Consider the following 23,664-nt stretch of genomic DNA (forward strand, 5'->3'; position numbering starts at 1 on the left):
GCTTCCCCGTCTGTGCAGGGTTCTGTACTTTGCGCTTTAACAACACAACTGTTCAATACTAAGGCTTCCCCGTCTGTGCAGGGTTCTGTACTTTGCGCTTTAACAACACAACTGTTCAATACTAAGGCTTCCCCGTCTGCGCAGGGTTCTGTACTTTGCGCTTTAACAACACAACTGTTCAATGCTAAGGCTTCCCCGTCTGCGCAGGGTTCCATACTTCGCACTTTCACAACACAACCGTTCAATGCTAAAGCTTCCCCGTCTGCGCAGGGTTCCGTACTTCGCGCTTTAACAACACAACCGTTCAATACTAAAGCTTCCCCGTCTGCGCAGGGTTCCGTACTTCGCACTTTAACAACACAACCGTTCAATACTAAAGCTTCCCCGTCTGCGCAGGGTTCCGTACTTCGCGCTTTAACAACACAACCGTTCAATACTAAAGCTTCCCCGTCTGCGCAGGGTTCTGTACTTTGCACTTTAACAACACAACCATTCAATACTAAGGCTTCCCCGTCTGCGCAGGGTTCTATACTTCACAGTTTAACCACATAGCCGTTCAATGCTAAGGCTTCCTGCCAAATGGAACTGTAGAGGGGAGTCTACTGAACAAACCAGTGCCGGTATAGGACTCCATGCTGATAGCCAATGGGTTGTGATTGGCCTCACCTCAGATGACCCCTGCATTTGCTGTTGGTGGATCCCTTTTCCAGCCCTCATTTGCACTGTGGGCATGCTGATTCTAAACAGCCACCCTGATGCGATGGAAGTCCCATCTGCCATCTCTGCCAGCACCCAGGAGATAAATTTGCTAATAGCGCTGTCAGAATCGATCATCTCATAAACACAACTAATAGGCAAAGACATGCTCTATAAATTTCCAGGCAAACTATTGAATGAAGCATGAGAAGAAGGGAAAAAACCCACCACTATAAATACGAAACCAGGGCACAAAAGGTGACAACCTTGTTCTAGGATCTATCCAGCTAACTTGATTTAAGCCTGTGAGGCTTCGCTCCTAGAGAACAGCAAATCGTGTATTTTTCTCCTCACCACGAGATGCTGAGTTTTGCATGTTTTTTTAAATGATTTTTATTAAACAATTTTCATAACACATATAAAGTAAAACCATACAAAGATTTTGGGGAAAGTATACAACGGGAATTAAGGAAAAGAAATAGGATGGGGAATGGAAGTGTGAATTGAATCGGGGAAGGGTAGGGGAAAAGAAAGAAAGAAAGAAAGAAAGAAAGAAAGAAAGAAAGAAAGAAAGAAAGAAAGAAAGAAAGAAAGAAAATGGTGGTGCAATGGGTTAACCCAACCCTTGTGCTGGCTGGACTGCTGACCTGAAGGTTGGGTTCCTGAGCTGAAGGTTGCTGGTTCGAATCCGCGAGAGCTCCTATCTGTCAGCTCTAGCTTGCGGTGACATGAGAGAAACTTCCCAGCAGGATGGTAACACATCCAGGTGTCCTCTGGGCAACATCTCTATAGATGGCCAGACACTGGACTGCTGACCTGAAGGTTGGATTCCTGACCTGAAGGTTGCCGGTTCGAATCCGCAAGAGCTCCCATCTGTCAGCTCTAGCTTGTGAGGACATGAGAGAAGCCACCTAGGAGGATGGTAACACATCCAGGTGTCCCCTGGGCAACGTCTCCATAGACACCAGACACTGGACTGCTGACCTGAAGGTTGGGTTGCTGACCTGAAGGTTGCCAGTTGGAATCCGTGAGAGCTCCTGTCTGTCAGCTCTAGCTTGCAGGGACATGAGAGAAGCCACCTAGGAGGATGGTAACACATCCAGGTGTCTCCTGGACAACGTCTCCATAGACAGCCAGACACTGGACTGCTGACCTGAAGGTTGGGTTGCTGACCTGAAGGTTGCCAGTTGGAATCCGTGAGAGCTCCTGTCTGTCAGCTCTAGCTTGCAGGGACATGAGAGAAGCCACCTAGGAGGATGGTAACACATCCAGGTGTCCCCTGGGCAACATCTCCATAGATGTCCAGACACTGGAGTGCTGACCTGAAGGTTGGATTGGTGACCTGGTTTAATCTGCTGCACCACCGAGGGCTCCCATTGCTTGTTCATATCCTTTTTGAATGGTGGTGACCAGGACTGGACACAGAGTAATTGTTGTGGCTCAGCCATCATGGCCCATGTTTCATCAAGAGATGGAGTTAGACTCAGATGAGGTTCTGCTCCGGACCGAGGCCCCATGGCCTTGCAGCTGCTGAATGTTGCTGAATCACAGGACTCACTAATTGGCGAACATTCCGATTCCTTCCCAATGTTACCTATGCCAGATGGTGCAGACTTGGGTGAAGATGGGACTTTTAATCGGAGAGACTTTGTTACAAAAGATAGGAGCAGGAGAAAGGGGGTGAGAAGAAGTAGAAGATTAGCTCTTAAACTTGATAATACCTAACTTTCCCATGAGAACTCTTGTGGGTTCCATACTCCCTAATCTTGCAGTTTTTTGATTCCCTTAAAAGTGCCCCTCACTGTGTTCTCATTGCGCTGTCAACTTTGACTTTCCTTGGAAGAGGTTCCAGTTTCCAGCTCCCTGCCTTGTCTCCTGAATCCTTGCCGAGCTCCAGTTGCAGGTGAGCCGCGCCGAGCCGTGACTTCCGAGTATACCTTGCCTTGTTACCACATCTTCCTTGTTCCTGAATCAAGATTGATTTGCTTTGTTTACCTTGCTTCTTTGATCCTGGTACGGGTTTTTTCCAGTGGAATTGCAGCGTCTGTTCCTGCTAATGTTTCATTATTTATTTATTTATTTATTTAATTACAGCATTTATATTCCGCCCTTCTCACCCCGAAGGGGACTCAGGGCGGATCACATTACACATATAGGCAAACATTCAATGCCTTTTAACATAGAACAAAGACAAACAAACATAGGCTCCGAGCGGGCCTCGAACTCATGACCTCCTGGTCAGAGTGATTCATTGCAGTTAATTGCAGCTGGCTTGCTCTCCCACCTGCGCCACAGCCTGGGCAATTCAGCAAAACCTCTGCTAGGTCTTATTTTTTAGGGATGTCTTATTTTCAGGGAAACAGGGTAGCTGTGAAGCATGCTCCTTCTGCTTTATATTCTGTTAAAAGCCTGGCCACGCTAACTCACATGTTTTCATGGACAAACTTTGATTTCTTGGAGGAAGCTATTGAGTTTTCACTTGTGAATTACAATTTAGACATTGCTGAACTCTTTCTAAACTGCAATTAACTATATATTAAGGACTATTTCTTACTCTGACTTTCCACTTTAAATGGGCATAGATATATATATATACTCTGCGTCAATAAACGGCTTGTGTGTTATATTGGCTCCGTTCTGGTTTTTGGGTGTTCGTGCTGCCTTGGGGTGCAACAGTAATTCCCATGGAGGCCTGATCAAACATCTAAAAGGACCCAGCCTTACTTCTCCATGACCACAAAACCTCTTGGATGACGCCAAGTTTACGAGTCTACCTTCAGAATAGACCTTCCCTTCCCCTGTGTCCCCTCAAACCTTTTTGCCTCATTGATGCTTTAATCTCTCTGTCTCCAGCATAAATCACTTCCCAGATAATGTCTTGCTTAGAAAGCTTTCATCGGCTTCAATTAGAAAAAAAAAGGGGGGGTGGAAACTCCCTGAAAGCTTAAGGCACGAACAAACGGAGCAAAGAGGAACAAAGATTTGTGTGTTCAGCGAGAACCTCCGATCCATCTGCTTGCCTTTTTATAACCCTTTAATTTATTATCAGAGGGCGAGAGATTGGAAACGAGGCACCGGAGGCAGAACGGCTTCCATGCCAATCTAGGCGTTTGCTACAAAGTTCCTCAACCCATCCATTTTCCTCACATCAATATAGTGCCTTGTTTCCAAAGACTGTATAAGAATTCCTGAGGCAGCACATTGCCTCGCTCAAAAAGATTGGAAACAATACAACTGGGAATGTCTTATTGTGCTGATCGGTGGAGTTTTGTTCCACTTCATTCCTCCCGGAGTTTCACAAAATGTTGCAACTAAGATAAGCTTCACAGAAGGGGGGAAATGCCACTTGGGTTCAACATATACATGGTGTTTGTCACTGAAAACATGCGAACCAGATCAATGCTTTCTTGAGGAATCCCCACGAATCTCTCAGCATAATATTATGGTCAACTTCTGTCTGAAGCGGACAAACGTTTCATGCTGGAGGACCAACAAATGCCTAGAGAAGTGTCCTCTCTGACAACCTCCCTGATAACTTGATATTGCTTTGCACCTTGGCCTGGATCTTTTGACCCAAATCGGGATTTTAATATTATTGTCTATATTGACTTTTATGACTGTTTTTAATCATGTTAAAGTTTTACTGCTCAGTTTAATGTTTTATCTGATTTGTGCTGTCGTGTCTGGGCATGGCCCCATGTAAGCCGCCCCGAGTCCCTCCGGGGAGATGGGGCGGGATATAAGAATAAAATTATTATTATTATTATTATTATTAACCTCTAGTATGTGAAGCTGGACTGGGATTTGGGGGAATCTACTCATGTTTTCATAGCAGTATATTCACAACTGCTTTGGGTTGTATGTGAGCTTTCCAAGTGCTGAACCCAACTTGACAATAGCATTCAGTACTTGGATAGCTCCTTTGGAACGGCTGTGGATGCAATAATAATAATAATAATAATAATAATAATAATAATAATAATAATAATAACAATGATAATAATAGTTTTATTTATATACCACCCTATCTCCTCAGGGGACTCAGGGTGGTTTCCAACATGATAAAAACAATACAATACAGTGTTCCCTCACTACTTCGTGGTTTGCTGTTTTGCGGTTTTTCAATAAATATTAATGCAAAATATTTATTGCTGTATTTTTGCTGTTTTGCGAATTAAAAATATTAATTCTAACATTAAAAGTATATTATAAATCATAAAAAAATATGATTTACAGTAAATTTACTCAGAAAAGTAGGACTTGCGCAGCGGCTGCTTGAGATGTTACTTGCCAGCGTGAGATTGGAAACGACATACGATTTGTTGACTGATGCAAAGCGACCAACTAGAGAATGTTGCTCTGTATCCTAGTCGCTGATTGGCTCAGTAACTGTTGTATTTTGTTTACTTTCATTCATGTACAGCAGTGGTTCCCAAACTTATTTGGCCTGCCGCCCCCTTTCCAGAAAAAATATGACTCAGCACCCCCTGGAAAGGGGTGTGTGGCTTAGAGGGGTGGGCGTGGCTCCTGCTCAAGAGGCTGAGCCTCTCCCCAGTCCAAGATGCAGGGCTTCGAGGGAAGGTGGGCGGGGCCACAAATGGGCAGCCAGGACTGGGATGGGTGGAGTTACGAGCTCTGAGGCAGGGCTGAGCTTCTATCCCTGTCCTGCAGCGCCTACCAGGACACAGGGGGCGGGGCTAGAGAAGGGGGCGGGGCCTCAGCCTGACAGGGCTGAACCTCTATACCTGTGATGTCTCATGGGCCTTGTAGTCCCGTTCCTAGTACTATTGTGGCAGATGAGGAGGAAAACATGGGATTTCCACCGGTTCAGCCAGAATCGGAGCCCCTGCACCTGGAGGATGTTTGCCCTCAAGAAGTCAGCCAAACAAGCCTTGGGCAGAATTCTCCCCCGTTTTCTCGTAGGGACAATTATAATAGAGATAGAGGAACTAGGGAGGCGAATCGCCGGAGCGCCAGAATCGCAGCCAAACAATTAGCTGATTAGGTCTGCTTCCCTTGGGAAATTCTAAGGAGTCATGCATCTGGACAGAGTTGGGTTTCACTTTTAGTTCTCCAGGGAAAGTGTTCTTTCGGCGGGAAACGAGGCCCTATTTAGGTGTTTTGCCGCGAAGGAAACCTTGCGGAGTCAACTAGTCAGCTTGAGGAGTGAGATCGTGTGTGGACTACGCAACCCCAGTTCCTTGTTTCCAGGACCAAGTTCCAAGCCTGCCTTGTTCCCCGGACCTCGCCACGGACCTTGTTCTTGCTTCTTGTTGCCTCGTATCAAGTCTTGTTGCCAAGAATCTAGTTTGTTTTCCAGCCTTGTTGTCAAGCTCCAATGGACTAAAAGACCTTGTCATTTCCCCACACTTTGCTCGGCAAAGTGTGTGTTTCGGTTATTGGATTATAACCTTGGACCTTAATATCACATATTGGACATTATTTTCCTGGACTATATTTGACCTTTCCTGAAAGGTCTATTTCTGAACTTTATTCTTCACTTGTTTTTATTGACTTTATATATTCCTTTAATAAAGATATTAGATAGAGACTGGCCTCTGTGTAAGGTTATTGGTGCTCTGCAGCCTGGGTCCTGACAATACCCCGCCCCCGTGTTCTAACAAGCGCCTGAGGGGAGGTATACAAAGGCTCAGCCCTGTCTTTGGAAGAACCCCGTCCCTGCCCCTGCTACAGCCCCACCCTTTAGTCCTAAAAGGCCTCTCAGGAGAGGTATAGAGGCTCAGCCCTGTCTCGGGCTCCTTGAAGGAAGCCCCTCCCCCTTCCCTAGCTCTGCCCTCTGTGTCCCAACAAGCGCCTCAGGAGAGGTATAGATTCTCAGCCCTGTCTCGGGCTCTTGGGAAGAAGCCACGCCCACTCCTCTAGCTCCACCTCCTGTGTGTCCTAACAGGCGCCCCAGGTGCTCAGGCCTGTCTCTGGCACTTGGGAAGAGGCCACACCCCTCCCCTGGCCCCGCCCCCATGTCCTAATAGGTGCCATCACCGCCCCCCTGGATCGCTCCAGTGCCCACTGGCAGTAGCGCCCACTTTGGGAATCACTGGTTTACAGTAAATTTACTCAGAAAAATAAGGACTTGAACAGCGGCCACTTGAGATGCTACTTGCCAACGTGAGATTGTAAACAACACACAATTGGTTGACTGATAGAAAGCGACCAACCAGAAAATGCTTCTCTGTATCCCAGTCACTGATTGGCTCAGTAACCATAATATATTGTTTACTTTCATTCATGCACAGGTACCTCTCTCCAGGAATGGGAATGGGAAAGGGTTATGGAGTGTATAAGTGTGTAGGGAGGGTTTATAAAGACTTAAAATAGTGTACAACTATATATATAGCTGTGCCCGGCCACGCGTTGCTGTGGCGAAGTATGATGGTATGGGAAATAAAGTATTGAGGAACTGGTGGTAGTTAAGGTCAAGGGTAAAGGTGTGGAGTCCAGATAATCCAGTTAAAGCAGATAATATATAAGATTATATGGGTTATATAGCTGTGTGGAAGGGCCTTGAGTCTACACTGCCATATAATCCAGTTAAAATCTGATAATCTGTATTTTATAGGCAGTGTGGAAGAGGCCTAAGTGAGACCTAACTCTGCTTGTCCCCTGGGTGAGTGAGTTGCTAGGAGACCAAGTGGGCGGAGCTTAGCCTTCTAACTGGCAGCCATTGGATAAAAACAATTCTTCCTCTCCCTCTAATTAGGACTTTATTTTTCTTTCCTTTTTGTTGTATCAACCTAGAGGCATGGATGATGGGTTGTGTTGTCAATTTTTGAGGTTGTGGGGTGTTTAGTTTTGTTGTTTTGGCGGTCGCCAGGATTCCATCACTCATATATATATATATATATGTGTGTGTGTGTGTGTGTGTGTGTGTGTGTGTGTGTGTGTGTGTGTTCAGAACGTTTCTGCTTTAAGGTAAACAGCAAAACTAAACACCCAAAACCCATGAAACTTAGCCACAAAAGACATGGTCATCCCCGCTATGTTTAGACATAAAAAAAAAACCAATTCGAATTGGAAGTCACTCAAAATCCCAAAAAAAACGAATACTGCACTATGCCCATGCGCGGAGGAGCCCCCACCCTTGGAATACCTATATCAATGACAGGCAGCAGCGCATGAGCATCCCAACCAAACATAGAAAACCATTACTGCACTTGCCGGGGCTGGCGGATTGCGTAACGCGAAGGAGGAGGACATTAGGCCTACACAACCACATCCGGCAAGTCCTCAAAAGTGTGGAGGTGAATGAGGCAGAGGAGAAATGGGTGAAGGAAAGCTTTCCCCTTTTACAGTTTTTAAAAACTTATTTTCTTGGAATTCAGTCGGGGACTTTTTTATCCACACCACTAGACTACACTGCAGCAACGCGTGGCCGGGCACAGCTAGTAATGTATAAATATTAAAATAAATATAGCATCCCTACTTTGTGGATTTTCACTTTTCAAGGGTGGTCCTGGAACACAACACCCTCGATGAGTGAGAGAACACTGTACACATAATAAAAACAGAACCATACAACAATTTAAAAATAATACAAGTAATAAACATAAATACACAACATACGACCTAACAATGAATAATAAAACTAGTAACAATACTCCATTTACGGGCCAGTTATGGTGACCCAGAGTTCAACGTTGGACTAAACTAACACAAAACAAGGTTCTTCCCAGCTCTATCAGTCTTTGATTTGAAACTACTAGGGGTAGTAAGCAACCAAAACACAGCTCAAGATCCCGCATTACCAGTTGCACTTACATTGTAGAGGATGTCCGTCCATCCCTCCATCGTGATGCACTGGAAGACGGTGAGCACAGCAAACAGGATGTTGTCAAAGTTGGTGATTCCAAAGTTGGGGCCCTCCCAGTATTTCCTGCATATTCCTTCATCACACATCCTGGCAGGTTTCTCTTCTCCACATGGGAAGTCTCCCAGCCTCTCTCCTGTGAGGAAGAAGCAAGTAGAAGTAAAGGCCAAAAGGGATTGAGTAGAGGGGACTTCCAAACACAACAAAAAGGGAGAATATCTAGATTCTGAGAACGCAATCAATCCCAAATACTATGGACGCCAGGGCCGGACTTTAGCACAGCTGGTTAATCACCAACTGCAATAAATCCTACCAATTGAAAGGCTGGCAATTCGAAGTCTGGGTCGGGGTGAGCACCCGACCTTCAGCCCAGCTCACTGACCACCTAAACAGTTCAAAAACAACTGTGAGTAGATAAATTAGGTACCGTTGAAGGCTTTCATGGCCAGAACTACTGGGTTGCCGTGAGTCTTTTGGGCTGTATGGCCATGTTCCAGAAGCTTTCTCTCCTGATGTTTCGCCCACATTTATTTATTTATTTATTTATTTATTTATTTATTTTATAATTAATAATTAATAATAATAATATGTGGCAGGCATCCTTAGAGGTTGTGGGCGAAACGTCAGGAGAGAAAGCTTCTGGAATATGGCCATACAGTCCGAAAGATTCACAGCAACCCAAATTAGGTACCGCTTAAGTGGGGAGGTATCTTATGGCACCATAAAAAGGAAATACCAGAAAATGCCAGAGATCAAAAGAAAGGAGGAAGTCTGTGATCAAGGCTTTTCAACATGGAGGATGGAGCGACATCACCCAGCTGTGGCCGGAAATGAGCGCAATCTCCATCTCCAAAGATGGGAAAATGCCTATTTACCCGTTGTCTGTCCTGTCTGTATAACGGCATTGAATGTTTGCTGTGTATGTGTCCTGTGATTCGCCCTGAGTCCCTTTCGGAGTGAGAAGGGTGGAATATAAATGCGTTAAATAAATAAATACATTTGTCAGAGCCTCAAGTAAAAGCTGTTTCAACCATGGAACCAGCTCAGAAGGGGATCAGCTTTTCCTTGCTAGATGTTTCTAAGTAAAGTGTTATATACCTCCTTACAATATCCTTACAATATTCCAAAATAGTGTTGCTCACATTCCTCTTCCTCCATAGAACTGTTTCATCTCCCTGAGCATCTCATCCGCTCTCCTTCCCCCTGGAGACCAAATGGCGATGAGATCTGCAGTGGTCTCTATCTCCGAAATCAATCCCCATTGTTTGATGCTTCTTTCCCATCCCATCAATATTCTGCAAGACTGTCTTGTCTGACAGCTCTCTCCCTGACCTACTTTTGCCTGTTTGGAAGGACTGCTGCTCCACAAGAGGAGACTCACATTGCTTTGCACAAATGAGGACGGGTCACGTTCAAGATGCCTCCATGGAGATTACCACAAGCTGGTCAGATGAACTGGAAACAATGGGTACCCAAGGGACCCTGGTTACAGAAAAGCTCCATGATCTGGCTACAAACTTCCTACAAACACCATCTCTCTCCTTGTTCTATGCCATGAAATCCTCCTAGCTGGTAGGAGGAGGAAGAAGAGGGCAGACCCATTTCTCCAGAAGTCCAGAGGTTACAATACTCAATTCAACAATACACAAATCCAGAACCACATCAAGACAGAGCGAGGCTGGCGAGCAATGAGCATCCATGGGGCATCTCACCTGTTTCGTTGGAGAAGCAGGCTTTGTGGAACTTGCCCATGTAGAACTCCAGCCCAATGATGGCAAACATCACAATGGCGAAGAAGAGGAGGAGCCCGATCTGGAGAAGAGGCACCATCGCCTTCATGATGGACTTGAGGACAACCTGTAAACCTAAATAAGAAGGCCCAAGTGGAGTCAACCTTTTGCGGAGGCACGGATGGAAACATTTTCTTAAATATGGTGACAAACATCAATATGGTGAAGGCCAGGCTTTAGAATCAGCTGCAATAAATCATGCCAGTCAAAAGGTTGGCAGTTCAAAGCCAGAGTTGGGGATGAGTGCCCGACCTTCAGCCTAGCTCACTGCCCACCTAGCAGATTGAAAACAGCTGTGAGTAGATAAATAGGTACCACTTAAGCGGGGAGGTATTTTAATGGTACCATAGGGAAATACCAGAAAAAATGCCAACGAAGGATGAAGTCTGTGAACAGCACTCTTCGACATGGAGGATGGAGTGCCAAGCCAACCCTGACCAGGACCGCCTTCTGCATTGAAACCAATGTCCTCACTATGGAAGAACATGCAGATCAAGAATAGGGCTCTACAGTCACCTATGAACCCACCACCAAGACCAGGGGTCCTCAAACTTTTTAAATGGAAGGCCAATTCACAGTCCCTCAGACTGTTAGAGGGCTGGACTATGATGAAATAGTCCAAAATTAAGATTGTTGTTGTTGTTGTGTGCCTTCAAGTCATTTCAGAGTTAGGTCAACCCGAAGTCTAAAGTTTAGGACAGAGGCCAGGTCAATGGCCTTGGAGGGCCTTCGTTTGGGGACTCCTGATCTAGACGATCTCATAAGACCATAGGTAAGCAAAGAGGCCTCCAAAGACCATCTAGATGGTCTCATAAGGCCGTAGCTAAACAAAGAGACCTCCAAAGACCATCTAAATGGTCTCATAAGACCATCGGTAAGGAAAGGGACCCTCAAAGGCCATCTAGATGATCTCACCAGGCCATCAGAAGACCATAGATAAGGAAAGGGACCTCAAAGACCATCTAGATGGTTTCATAAGACCATAGAAAAGTAAAGGGCCCCCCAAAGGCCATCTAGATAATCTCATAAACCATAGGTAAGGAAAGTGACCTCCAAAAGCCATCTAGATGGTCTCATAAGGCCGTAGCTAAGCAAAGAGACCTTCAAAGACCATCTAGACAATCTCATAAGACCATAGGTAAGCAAAAAGACCTCCAAAGACCCTTAGGTCAACCCTAAGTCTAAAGTTTAGGACAGGGGTCAGGTCAATGACCTTGGAGGGCCGCATCCGGCCCCCAGGCCTTAGTTTGGGGACCCCTCACCAAGACACTACACTTGGAAAGCCATCATACTCAGACAATGAGGGATCGCCTAAGTGTAAGTAAGTACTCCACTCATCACTCCTTTCCAGCATGAAGAGGAAATGTTGGTGAGCACCTGTTGGGTCAGTCAACCGCCATGCCCTTCGCCAGCATAAGATACATTTTCAATTAAATGGAGAGAGATAAGCACCTCCGAAGTCAAGGAGACGGCAGAGTCAGATAATTTTATGCAGACGCTGCAGAATGTAACAAAAGCTGCAGTCACATCACCAGCTGCTGGGAAGCTCCAGGGCTGAAAGGACCACTTTCCTGAGCCAGGAAGCATTGTTAAGGTCTTTCGTTCTCGTCTTTTTGCGAAATGTTAATATTTTATTACCTAAAATCATTAACATGTACAAATAAAACAGGCCAGCCCATCAAATATCCAATAAAATCAATAACAATCACAGTGGGCGTCAATGTGTTGATGGTATCAGCTATCAACTGGGGGCATTCATTGTTGTACGACTCCGAAAGTGTCCATTCACAGCTTTCTGTGTAAGAACAATGGTGGGACTCCAGAAGACCTTCCTTTGTGATAAAATCATTTAAAATTCACTTCCTTTTGAGACAGACAGCAGGGGGAAATGGATGAGCTGACCGGCCATTATGAGAGGGACTCAAAAGCCACGTTGTAGATATGTTTGACTACACCTCCCACCATCTCCATGCAATATATACTCACTTGGGATTCCTGAGACAAGCTTCAGCGGCCTCAATACTCTCACGGCTCTCAGCGTCCGTAGATCAAACTGGGTCCCAGCTGTGGCAAGAATCCTAAGGGAGCGGAAAGGGGAGAAACAAAAAGAAAAGAGGTTTCATGAAACACCAAGCAAACCATCTACAGTACAAAGAGACTCAAGAAGCTTGAAGTCATTAAAAGGTGAGGAACCTCTTAGTATCCACGTCTACTTCAGAGATGTTCTCAGAGGTTGGATTCTGATGCAAACTAGCATATTTTGCTTTCCAGCTCTTCTTGTGGAAAGGCACTTCAGGCTTTCACAATGGGAGGAACTACTTGTACAAATATCAGGATCAAATCTAAATGCAAAGCTGAAGCATAATAATAATAATAATAATAACAACAACAACAACAACAACAACAACAACAACAACATGAACATATGAAAACTGTGGTCAGCAAAGAATACACACAAAGGGTCAGAAAAAATTCTCAAAAGCAAGCTCAATGGAAGCAACACCATCAAGGCCATAAACACCTGGGCCATACCTGTCATAAGATATACTGCTGGCATCATAAACTGGACACAGATGGAACTGGACAATTTGGACAGAAAAACAAGAAAACTCATGACCATTCATCATTCACTGCACCCTCGCAGTGATGTTGACCGGCTCTATCTGCCTAGAAGATCAGGGGGCAGAGGACTCTTACAAGTCAAACAAGCAGTCAAAGAAGAAGAACATGCCCTGGCAGAAGATGTTAAGCAAAGTGAAGAACCTGCTTTGATTGAAGTCAAAAATCAGAAACTCCACAAAGTACAGCAGACAAAAAACCAGTACAAGAAAACCACACTACAAACTAGAGCTGACAGCTGGCACAACAAAACATTGCATGGAAAGTTCCTTGACAAAATTGAAGGAAAAGCTGATAAGGAGAAGACCTGGCTCTGGCTCACGAATGGGACCCTGAAGAAGGAGACAGAAGACCTGATCCTGGCAGCCCAGGAGCAAGCCATCAGAACAAAGGCAATTCAGGCCAAGATCGGAAAATCAGCTGATGACCCAAAATGCAGACTGTGCAAGGAAACCGACAAAACCATTGATTATATCCTCAGCTGCTGTAAGGAAATCGCACAGACAGACTACAAACAGAGGCACAACTATGTGGCCCAAATGATTCATTGGAACTTATGCCTCAAGTACCACCTCCCAGCAGCAAAGAACTGGTGGGATCACAAACCTGCAAAAGTATTGGAAAATGAGCACGCAAAGATACTGTGGGACTTCCGAATCCAGACTGACAAAGTTCTGGAACCCAACACACCAGACATCACCGTTGTGGAGAAGAAAAAGGTTTGGATCATTGATGTCGCCATCCCAGGTGACAGTCGCATTGACGAAAAACAACAGGAAAAACTCAGCCGCTATCAGGACCTCAAGATTGAACTTCAAAGACTCTGGCAGAAACCAGTGCAGGTGGTCCCGGTGGTGATGGGCACACTGGGTGCCGTGCCAAAAGATCTCAGTCAGCATTTGGAAACAATAGACATTGACAAAATCACGATCTGTCAACTGCAAAAGGCCACCCTACTGGGATCTGCATGGATCATCCGAAAATACATCACACAGTCCTAAACGCTTGGGAAGTGTTCAACTTGTGATTTTGTGAAACGAAATCCAGCATAACTATCTTGTTTGCTGTGTCTTAAAATAAAATAATAATAATAGTAACTTTATTTTTATATCCTGTCACCACCTCCTAATTGGGACTCAGGGTGGCTTATACATGAGGCAAGTGCCCCTAGATACAAATACAATTGATCCATAGGTAAAAATAAAACAATACTGAAATTATTAAAAACATAGTTTCAATAAAACATTATTATTTGACACAGCATATTATTGGAGAACACAGAAATGCTGGAACCCTTTAACAACCACCATATCAGACTACACAGAGAAGTCACTGAAATCCACAAGCATGTGGACAATTTCAACAGAAAGGAAGAAACCATGAAAATTAACAACATCTGGCTATCAATATTAAAACGCTCTAAAATCAGGACAGTAAATAAGGAACAACACTGAAAACAGGGGGATTCCAGGCATGAAACAATCAGGGCCAGCTAACCAGGCAGGAAGCAGCCAGGTTTTGAAACTTCAAGGCCATTCAGTGCTAATCAAGGTGGCCTGTTGCAGCACTCACACTTTCCTCCAACAGACAAGAGTTCTTTCTCCCACCCTGAACAATCCACAGATATATAAACCCCACTTGCCCAGTTTCCAACAGATCTCACAACCTGTAAGGATGCCTGCCATAGATGTGTGTGAAACATCAGGAGAGATTGCTTCTGGAACATGGCCAGACAGCCTGGAAAACCCTACAGCAACCCAAACCCAAAGGTTGCCACGGGGAGGAGCTGGTGCCCATCTCAGGATGTTTGGATCGGACACCCATCTGACTTGGCACTGACGAAAGCAAAGACAGATGTGTATCCACCTGATTCTTACACCATGAATCATTGCTCAGTTCTCAATCAATATTTATCATGACTCGCTTTAGATTTTCACTTGAGAAGAGAAGGAGGAGGGTAATGAAGGGGGGGAGAGAAGGAAGGAAGGAAGGAAGGGGAAGGAGGGAGTGGGAAGAGGATGGCTGGGGAAGGAAGGAAGGAAGGAACTAAAGACTTGGATTGGCCTTTGGTGAGACAAGCATTAGATAGCTAACCCCATACGGTATTACCCGGTTTTTATTGGGTCCCTGTTTTATTATCTATGCCAGGGGTCCCCAAACTTTTTAAGTGGAGGGCCGGTTCATGGTCCCTCAAGCTGCTGAGGGGCCGAATTATCATTTGAAAAAAAATACGAACAAATTCCTATGCACACTGCACATGTCTTATTTGTAGTGCAAAAAAAAAAAAACCAAACCCCAACAACAACTATTTATTTATTTGCTACATTTATACCCCACCCTCTCTCACCCCGAAGGGGACTCAGAGCGGCTTACAAGTTGCATGTACATACAATATATAATATTATTGGCATAGCACAATATTAGCATTATATATTACTATATTGTCCTATACCACTATACTGTCATAGTATTAGTAATATTACATTTAATATATAATAGGTAAAGGTAAAGGTTTCCCCTGACATTAAGTCCAGTCATGTCTGACTCTGGGGGTTGGTGCTCATCTCCATTTCTAAGCCGAAAAGCTGGCGTTGTCCGTAGACACCTCCAAGGTCATGTGGCTGGCATGACTGCATGGAGAGCCGTTACCTTCCCAGCGGAGCGGTACCTATTGATCTACTCACATTGGCATGTTTTCGAACTGCTAGGTTGGATATTATTCTATCGTATAATTATTGGTATTATATTGTATTACATTATAATATTAGTATCAATATTATATGTATACACGATATATTCAATTATTACCATAGCACTGCATTAGTAAATGAAAGAACAATACAATATTTAAAAATAAAAACAATTTTAACCAACATAAACCTATCAGGATTTCAATGGGAAGTCTGGGCCTGCTTCTGGCCAATGAGATAGTCAAGTTAAGTAGGATTGTTGGTATTGTGTGCCTTCAAGTCATTTCAGATTTTGGGTGAGGTGAAGTGTAAAACTAAGAGCGGGGGCCAGGTGAATGACCTTGGAGGGCCGCATCCGGCCCCCGGGCCTTAGTTTGGGGACCCCTAATCTATGCATTTTATCTCATCATTGTATTCTTGCATAGATGTATCAGTTCTTCCACCTATGTAGGCGACAGAATTGTATTTGGTGGTTGACTGATATTATCAACTATTATAATAACTTTGTTTTATATTGCATTTTATTTTATCTTGTTATATTGTGAATTGTATGTACAGTAGAGTCTCACTTATCCAACATAAATGGGCCGGCAGAATGTTGGATAAACGAATATGTTGGATAATAAGGAGGCATTAAGGAAAAGCCTATTAAACATCAAATTAGGTTATGATTTTACAAATGAAGCACCAAAACATCATGTTAGACAACAAATTTGGCAGAGAACGTAATTCTATATGCAGTAATGCTATGTAGTAATTACTGTATTTATGAATTTAGTACCAAAATATCACGATATATTGAAAACATTGACTACAAAAATGCCTTGGATAATCCAGATCGTTGGATAAGCGAGTGTTGGATAAGTGAGACTCTACTGTATGTTGTTTTTATCTGATCATGCTGTCCGGGCTCTGCCCCATGTAAGCTGCCCCAAGTCCCCTTGGGGAGATGGTGATGGAGTATAAATAAAGTTATTATTATTATTATTTTATTATGACACAGCAAACAAGATAGACATGCTGGATTTCGTATCACAAAATCACAAGTTGAACACTTCCCAAGTGTCTAGGACTGTGTGATGTATTTTCGGATGATGCGTGCGGATCCCAGTTGGGTGGCCTTTTGCAATTGGCAGATCGTAATATTGTCAATGTCTATTGTTTCCAAATGCCGGCTGAGATCTTTTGGCACGGCACCCAGTGTGCCCATCACCACCGGGACCACCTGCACTGGTTTCTGCCAGAGTCTTTGCAGTTCAGTCTTCAGGTCCTGATAGCGGCTGAGTTTTTCCTGTTGTTTTTTGTCAATGCGACTGTCACCTGGGATGGCGACATCAATGATCCAAACCTTTTTCTTTTCCACAACTGTGATGTCTGGTGTGTTGTGTTCCAGAACTTTGTCAGTCTGGATTCGGAAGTCCCACAGTATCTTTGCGTGCTCATTCTCCAATACTTTTGCTGGTTTGTGATCCCACCAGTTCTTTGCTGCTGGGAGGTGGTACTTGAGGCATAAGTTCCAATGGATCATTTGGGCCACAGAGTTGTGCCTCTGTTTGTAGTCTGTCTGTGCGATTTTCTTACAGCTGCTGAGGATATGATCCATGGTTTCGTCGGTTTCCTTGCACAGTCTGCATTTTGGGTCATTAGCTGATTTTTCAATCTTGGCCTGAATTGCCTTTGTCCTGATGTCTTGCTCCTGGGCTGCAAGGATCAGGCCTTCTGTCTCCTTCTTCAGGGTCCCATTCGTGAGCCAGAGCCAGGTCTTCTCCTTATCAGCTTTTCCTTCAATTTTGTCAAGGAACTTTCCATGCAATGTTTTGTTGTGCCAGCTGTCAGCTCTAGTTTGTAGTGCGGTTTTCTTGTACTTGTTTTTTGTCTGCTGTGCTTTGAGGAGTTTCTGATTTTTTTACTTCAATCAAAGCAGGTTCTTCACTTTGCTTTACATATTCTGTCAGGGCATGTTCTTCTTCTTCTTATTACTGTATTAGGAAGGAAGGAAGGAAGGAAGGAAGGAAGGAAGGAAGGAAGGAAGGAAGGAAGGAAGGAAGGAAGGAAGGAAGGGGGGAAAGTATAGTGGAGATTAAAAGGAAGGGGAAGGAAGGGAGGGAGGAAGAAAAGGGAGGGGAGAAAAGATGGAAGGAGACCTGCAAGGTACCACAGCTGCTGCCTAAGTGGCTACTGGTAATTTGAAGCAATAACACTCACGCTCTGAGAGAAATCTCATCTTGAGCTCCCTCCTCACGCCAGTCCTTGCTCACTTTCCCCCCTGCATTTAATTGCTCATTTATAAAACATGGGCTGCCTGGCAGAAGCAAACACTTCATCCGAAACTTAATCATCAGACATTCCCATCAATGGCACAATCGGTCCCCGGCGGCTGCTGAGATGCATTCTTCGCTGGGGACCCTGCCAGAAAAAGGAAGAGATGTCTCCCCAAACTCCCCAAGTTTCACTCTCAAAGACAGAGCGCAGGGAAGGGGTTTGCCGCAGGATCAGAGAAGAGATCAAGTCCTTTTTGGAGATCCTCAAGACCAGGCCTGCTCTAGACTGACCCCAAGGCAGATCCTAAACTAAGTGGGGTCAATTCCAACACCTATATCTACATCCATTTGGTATCTTTCTCTAATGGGTTGCTGTGAGTCTTTCAGGCTGTCTGGCCATGTTCCAGAAGCTTTCTCTCCTGACGTTTCGCCCACATCTATGAGGTTGTGAGGTCCTCCTAAAGATGATCCCCCCCCCCCAAAAAAGCAAATTGAAATCCACAAGAATTTAGACAATTTTAACAGAAAGGAGGAAACCATGAAAATGAACAAAATCTGGCGAGCAGTACAGTAGAGTCTCACTTATCCAAGATAAACAGGCCGGCAGAAGCTTGGATAAGCAAATATCTTGGATAATGAGGGATTAAGGAAAAGCATATTAAACATCAAATTAGATTATGATTTTACAAATTAAGCGCCAAAACATCATGTTATACAACAAAATTGACAGAAAAAGTAGTTCAATACGCAGTAATGTTATGTTGTAATTACTGTATTTACGAATTTATTATTATTATTAAACTTTATTTGTACACCGCTAGCATCTCCCGAAGGACTCGATGTGGCTTACAAAGGCCAAGGCCTCAACACACAATATAACAATACAAACAAAGGCAAATTAAAAGAATTAAAACAGTATAAACCACAAGCAATAACAATACACTAAAACACAATAGAATAGCACCAAAATATCACAATATATTGAAAACATTGACTACAAAAATGGCTTGGATTATCCAGAAGCTTGGATAAGCGAGGCTTGGATAAGTGAGACTCTACTGTAGTTAAAAAACTCTGAAATCAGGACAGTAAAAAAGAACAAGATAGAGGAAACAATCAAGAAACAATCAGGGCCAGTATTCTCAATTAGCTTCTGACACGATAAATAAGTAAAACTAGAGCCATCAGAAATAGTTGTTAACATGTTGTAGGCAACAACATTGTTTTAACATAAGATTTCCAATTTGTGCAGAAATTATTATTATTTATTTATTACTATTTTTGTACCCCACCTCTATCTCTCCGAAGGGACTCGGAGCGGCTTATAATTATAATTATAATAATTTATTATTATTTTTGTACCCTGCCTCTATCTCTCCAAAGGGACTCGGAGCAGCTTATTATTATTATTATTATTATTATTATTATTATTATTATTATTATTATTATTATTATTATTTATTTTTGTACCCTGCCTCTATCTCTCCGAAGGAACTCAGAGCGGCTTATTATTTATTTATTTATTTATTTATTTATTTATTTTTGTACCCTGCCTCTATCTCTCCGAAGGGACTCGGAGCAGCTTATAATAATAATAATAATAATTATTATTATTATTATTATTATTATTATTATTATTATTATTGTACCCTGCCTCTATCTCTCCGAAGGGACTCAGAGTGGCTTATAATTATTATAATAATTATTATTATTTATTTTTTATTATTTTTGTACTCCGCCTCTATCTCTCCGAAGGGACTCAGAGCGGCTTACATGGGGAGGAGCCCAATCAACACAGTCAAAATATAAAATATGAACATTCTAAGCCAAGGCAGCATCTGACGCCCTGGATTCCTTGGCGCTTTCAGCCGTGGTGTCCTATTGTTTCCTCCCAATTATCATTGTCTGCCAAAAAAGTACTGGTGCGTCACCAAACTACAACTCCCAGGATCCTGTAGCATTCAGCCACAGCAGCGAAAAGTGGTATCAAACCACATTCATCCTACAGCACGGATGCCCTCTGTTCTGCTTAGCAACCCACAGGCTCTCTTTGAGTGCGGGAGATCATAATGCCGCATCCTCCCTTGTCAAATCAGCACACGGCAACGCAAAAACGTTTTCCAATATTGTCACTGTTTTCAATGTATTTCTGGGTGTTGGATTCCGAAAGGACGCGATACAAATGTTCTGCACAATGGTTCTTTCACAAATTCAATATTTTCGTCAATTCCGTTGCCACTCAGTTTTGATTAAGTGCAGATGCTGACGTTTTCAGTGCTTTGGAGCCAATTTTTATATTTCATACCAGCGAATTAAAGTGTTTTGTAACCCCCTTTTTATTGTTTACTCCTCAAAAGTATCTTTGGCACATATTGCAAAATTAAAAGCATCGAAAAGTGTTCACGATGGAGCACACTAAATTATTATTATTATTGACACAACGACGTTGTATTGTTTACAGAAGTTTTGTAACCCCCTTTTTATTGTTTACTCCTCAAAAGTATCTTTGGCACATATTGCAAAATTAAAAGCATCGAAAAGTGTTCACGATGGAGCACACTAAATTATTATTATTATTGACACAACGACGTTGTATGACACAGCAAACAAGATAGATATGCTGGATTTCGTTTCACAAAATCACAAGTCGAACACTTCCCAAGTGTCTAGGACTGTGTGATGTATTTTCGGATGATGCGTGCAGATCCCAGTAAGGTGGCCTTTTGCAGTTGGCAGATCGTAATTTTGTCAATGTCTGTTGTTTCCAAATGCCGGCTGAGATCTTTTGGCACGGCACCCAGTGTGCCCATCACCACCGGGACCACCTGCACTGGTTTCTGCCAGAGTCTTTGAAGTTCAGTCTTGAGGTCCTGATAGTGGCTGAGTTTTTCCTGTTGTTTTTCCTCAATGCGACTGTCACCTGGGATGGCAACATCAATGATCCAAACCTTGTTCTTTTCCACAACTGTGATGTCTGGTGTGTTGTGTTCCAGAACTTTGTCAGTCTGGATTCGGAAGTCCCACAGTATCTTTGCGTGTTCATTTTCCACAACCTTTGCAGGTTTGTGATCCCACCAGTTCTTAACTGCAGGGAGGTGATACTTGAGGCATAGGTTCCAATGAATCATTTGGGCCACATAGTTGTGCCTCTGTTTGTAGTCTGTCTGTGCAATTTTCTTACAGCAGCTGAGGATATGATCAATGGTTTCATCGGTTTCCTTGCACAGTCTGCACTTTGGGTCATCAACTGATTTTTCGATCTTGGCCTTGATTGCATTTGTCCTGATGGCTTGCTCCTGGGCTGCAAGGATCAGGCCTTCTGACTCCTTCTTCAGGGTCCCATTCGTGAGCCAGAGCCAGGTCTTCTCTTTATCAGCTTTTCCTTCAATTTTGTCAAGGAACTTTCCATGCAGTGTTTTGTTGTGCCAGCTGTCAGCTCTAGTTTGTAGTGCGGTTTTCTTGTACTGGTTTTTTGTCTGCTGTGCTTTGAGGAGTTTCTGATTTTTGACTTCAATCAAAGCAGGTTCTTCACTTTGCTTTACATCTTCTGCCAGGGAATGTTCTTCTTCTTTGACTGCTTGTTTGACTTGTAAGAGTCCTCTGCCCCCTGATCTTCTAGGCAGATAGAGCCGGTCAACATCACTGCGAGGATGCAGTGAATGATGAATGGTCATGAGTTTTCTTGTTTTTCTGTCCAAATTGTCCAGTTCCATCTGTGTCCAGTTTATGATGCCAGCAGTATATCTTATGACAGGTATGGCCCAGGTGTTTATGGCCTTGATGGTGTTGCCTCCATTGAGCTTGCTTTTGAGAATTTTTCTGACCCTTTGTGTGTATTCTTTGCTGACCACAGTTTTCACATGTTCATGCTTGATGTTGTCCAGCTGTAATATGCCCAGATATTTATAGGCCTCTGGCTGGTGACACTTTATTGTTTGGCCATTGGGCATATTGATGCCCTCACTTTCAATTATTTTTCCCTTCTTCAATGCCACTGTCGAACATTTGTCCAAACCAAACTCCATGTTGATATCAGTGGAGAAACAAACCCAAACGAAGTCTATACTGGCTCGGTCGTCGCCCAGGATAAAAAGGACCGCGGTGGATGCTGCTGATTCTGGACATCCATTGACAAGTGGGCTACGGAATCATCAAACCCCAAATGAACAGTCACAGAAGCGGCAGAAATACACAATGCCAGAAAACCGCACAATTATTATTATTATTATTATTATTATTATTATTATTATTATTATTATTATTATTAGTGACATTTATATCCCGCCCTTCTCACCTTAAAGGGGACTAAGAGCGGCTTACAAGTTACAGTAGAGTCTCACTTATCCACTTATAAACGGGCCGGCAGAACGTTGGATAAGCGAATATGTTGGATAATAAGGAGAGATTAAGGAAAAGCCTATTAAACATCAAATTAGGTTATGATTTTACAAATTAAGCACCAAAACATCATGTTATACAACAAATTTGACAGAAAAAGTAGTTCAATACGCAGTAATGCTATGTAGTAATTACTGTATTTACGAATTTAGCACCAAAATATCACGATATATTGAAAACATTGACTACAAAAATGTGTTGGATAATCCAGAATGTTGGATAAGCGAGTGTTGGATAAGTGAGACTCTACTGTATATAATGCTTATATAGTGCTTATATTATTATTATTAATAATAATATAAGCACTACATAAGCATTATATATTACTATATTGTACTATACGACTATATTGCAATATTATTAGTAATATTACATGTAATATAAATACACAATTATAATAGTGTATTATTATTATTAATATTACTTTGTATTACATCATAATACAGGGTGTTTGAAAAACAACTGCCTAGTTTTAATGTAAATTACATTAAAACTAGGGAGTTCTTTTTCAAACACCCTGTATTATGATGTAATACAAAGTAATATTAATAATAATAATAAAATTATTATTAATTTAATTATAATATAATAATTATAATATAATAAGTAAATTACATTAAAACTAGGGAGTTCTTTTTCAAACACCCTGTATTATTATCAATATTATATGTTTATACAATATATTGTAATATTAGTATAGCACAATATAAGCATTATATACTATTATATTGTACTATATGACTATATTGCAATATTATTAGTAATATTACATGTAATATAAATATACAATTATAATAGTGTATTATTATTATTATTACATTGTATGACATCATAATGTTATTATTAATATTATATGTATATACAATATATTATATTAATATAGTATAATATTAGTATTATATATTATTATATTGTTAAAATTGATACACTATAGTCCTTTTTGGATTCGGAATGCCGATTTCCTGTAAACGCAGTGGACTGAAAACCTGGTGGGAAGAAGAGGCTAAAACTAAGTTGGACTACAGAGGCATTGCAGTAGACTCTCAGTTAACCGGAACTCTCAGGCAACTGTCAAAAAATGCTATATTCACAAATCTTTATAAGTATGACATTCTCTTCAAAATCCTATGATTCTAGGAGAATATGAGGAGCCCCAGGTGGCGCAGTGGGTTAAACCCTTGTGCCAGCAGGACTGCTGACTTGAAGATTGTGTTGCTGACCTGAAGGTTGCCGGTTCGAATCCAACCTGGGAAGAGCGTGGATGAGCTCCCTCTATCAGCTCTAGCTCCCTACGTAGGGATATGAGAGAAGTTTACCACAAGGATGGTAAAAATGTCAAAACATCCCCTGGGCAACGTCCTTGCAGACAGCCAACTCTCTCACAC

The 23,664-nt window shown here is 42.7% G+C and overlaps 1 protein-coding gene across 10 annotated transcripts in view; it reads right to left on the minus strand.

Annotated features, from left to right (window-relative positions):
- Positions 1 to 23,664, minus strand: part of cacna1b (calcium voltage-gated channel subunit alpha1 B) — a 250,165-nt gene that overhangs the window by 153,450 nt on the left and 73,051 nt on the right. For all 10 annotated transcript variants that reach the window (XM_062960070.1, XM_062960067.1, XM_062960066.1 and 7 more), the window contains exons 4-6: positions 12,298 to 12,389; positions 10,234 to 10,386; positions 8,473 to 8,657 (exon numbers count right to left, since the gene is read on the minus strand). In XM_062960070.1, coding sequence (XP_062816140.1) covers positions 8,473 to 8,657; positions 10,234 to 10,386; positions 12,298 to 12,389 — 430 coding nt within the window. The remainder of the gene's footprint in view (positions 1 to 8,472; positions 8,658 to 10,233; positions 10,387 to 12,297; positions 12,390 to 23,664) is intronic.

This window comes from Anolis carolinensis, unplaced genomic scaffold, assembly GCF_035594765.1.
Source record: "Anolis carolinensis isolate JA03-04 unplaced genomic scaffold, rAnoCar3.1.pri scaffold_7, whole genome shotgun sequence".
Taxonomy (NCBI): Eukaryota; Metazoa; Chordata; class Lepidosauria; order Squamata; family Dactyloidae; genus Anolis; species Anolis carolinensis.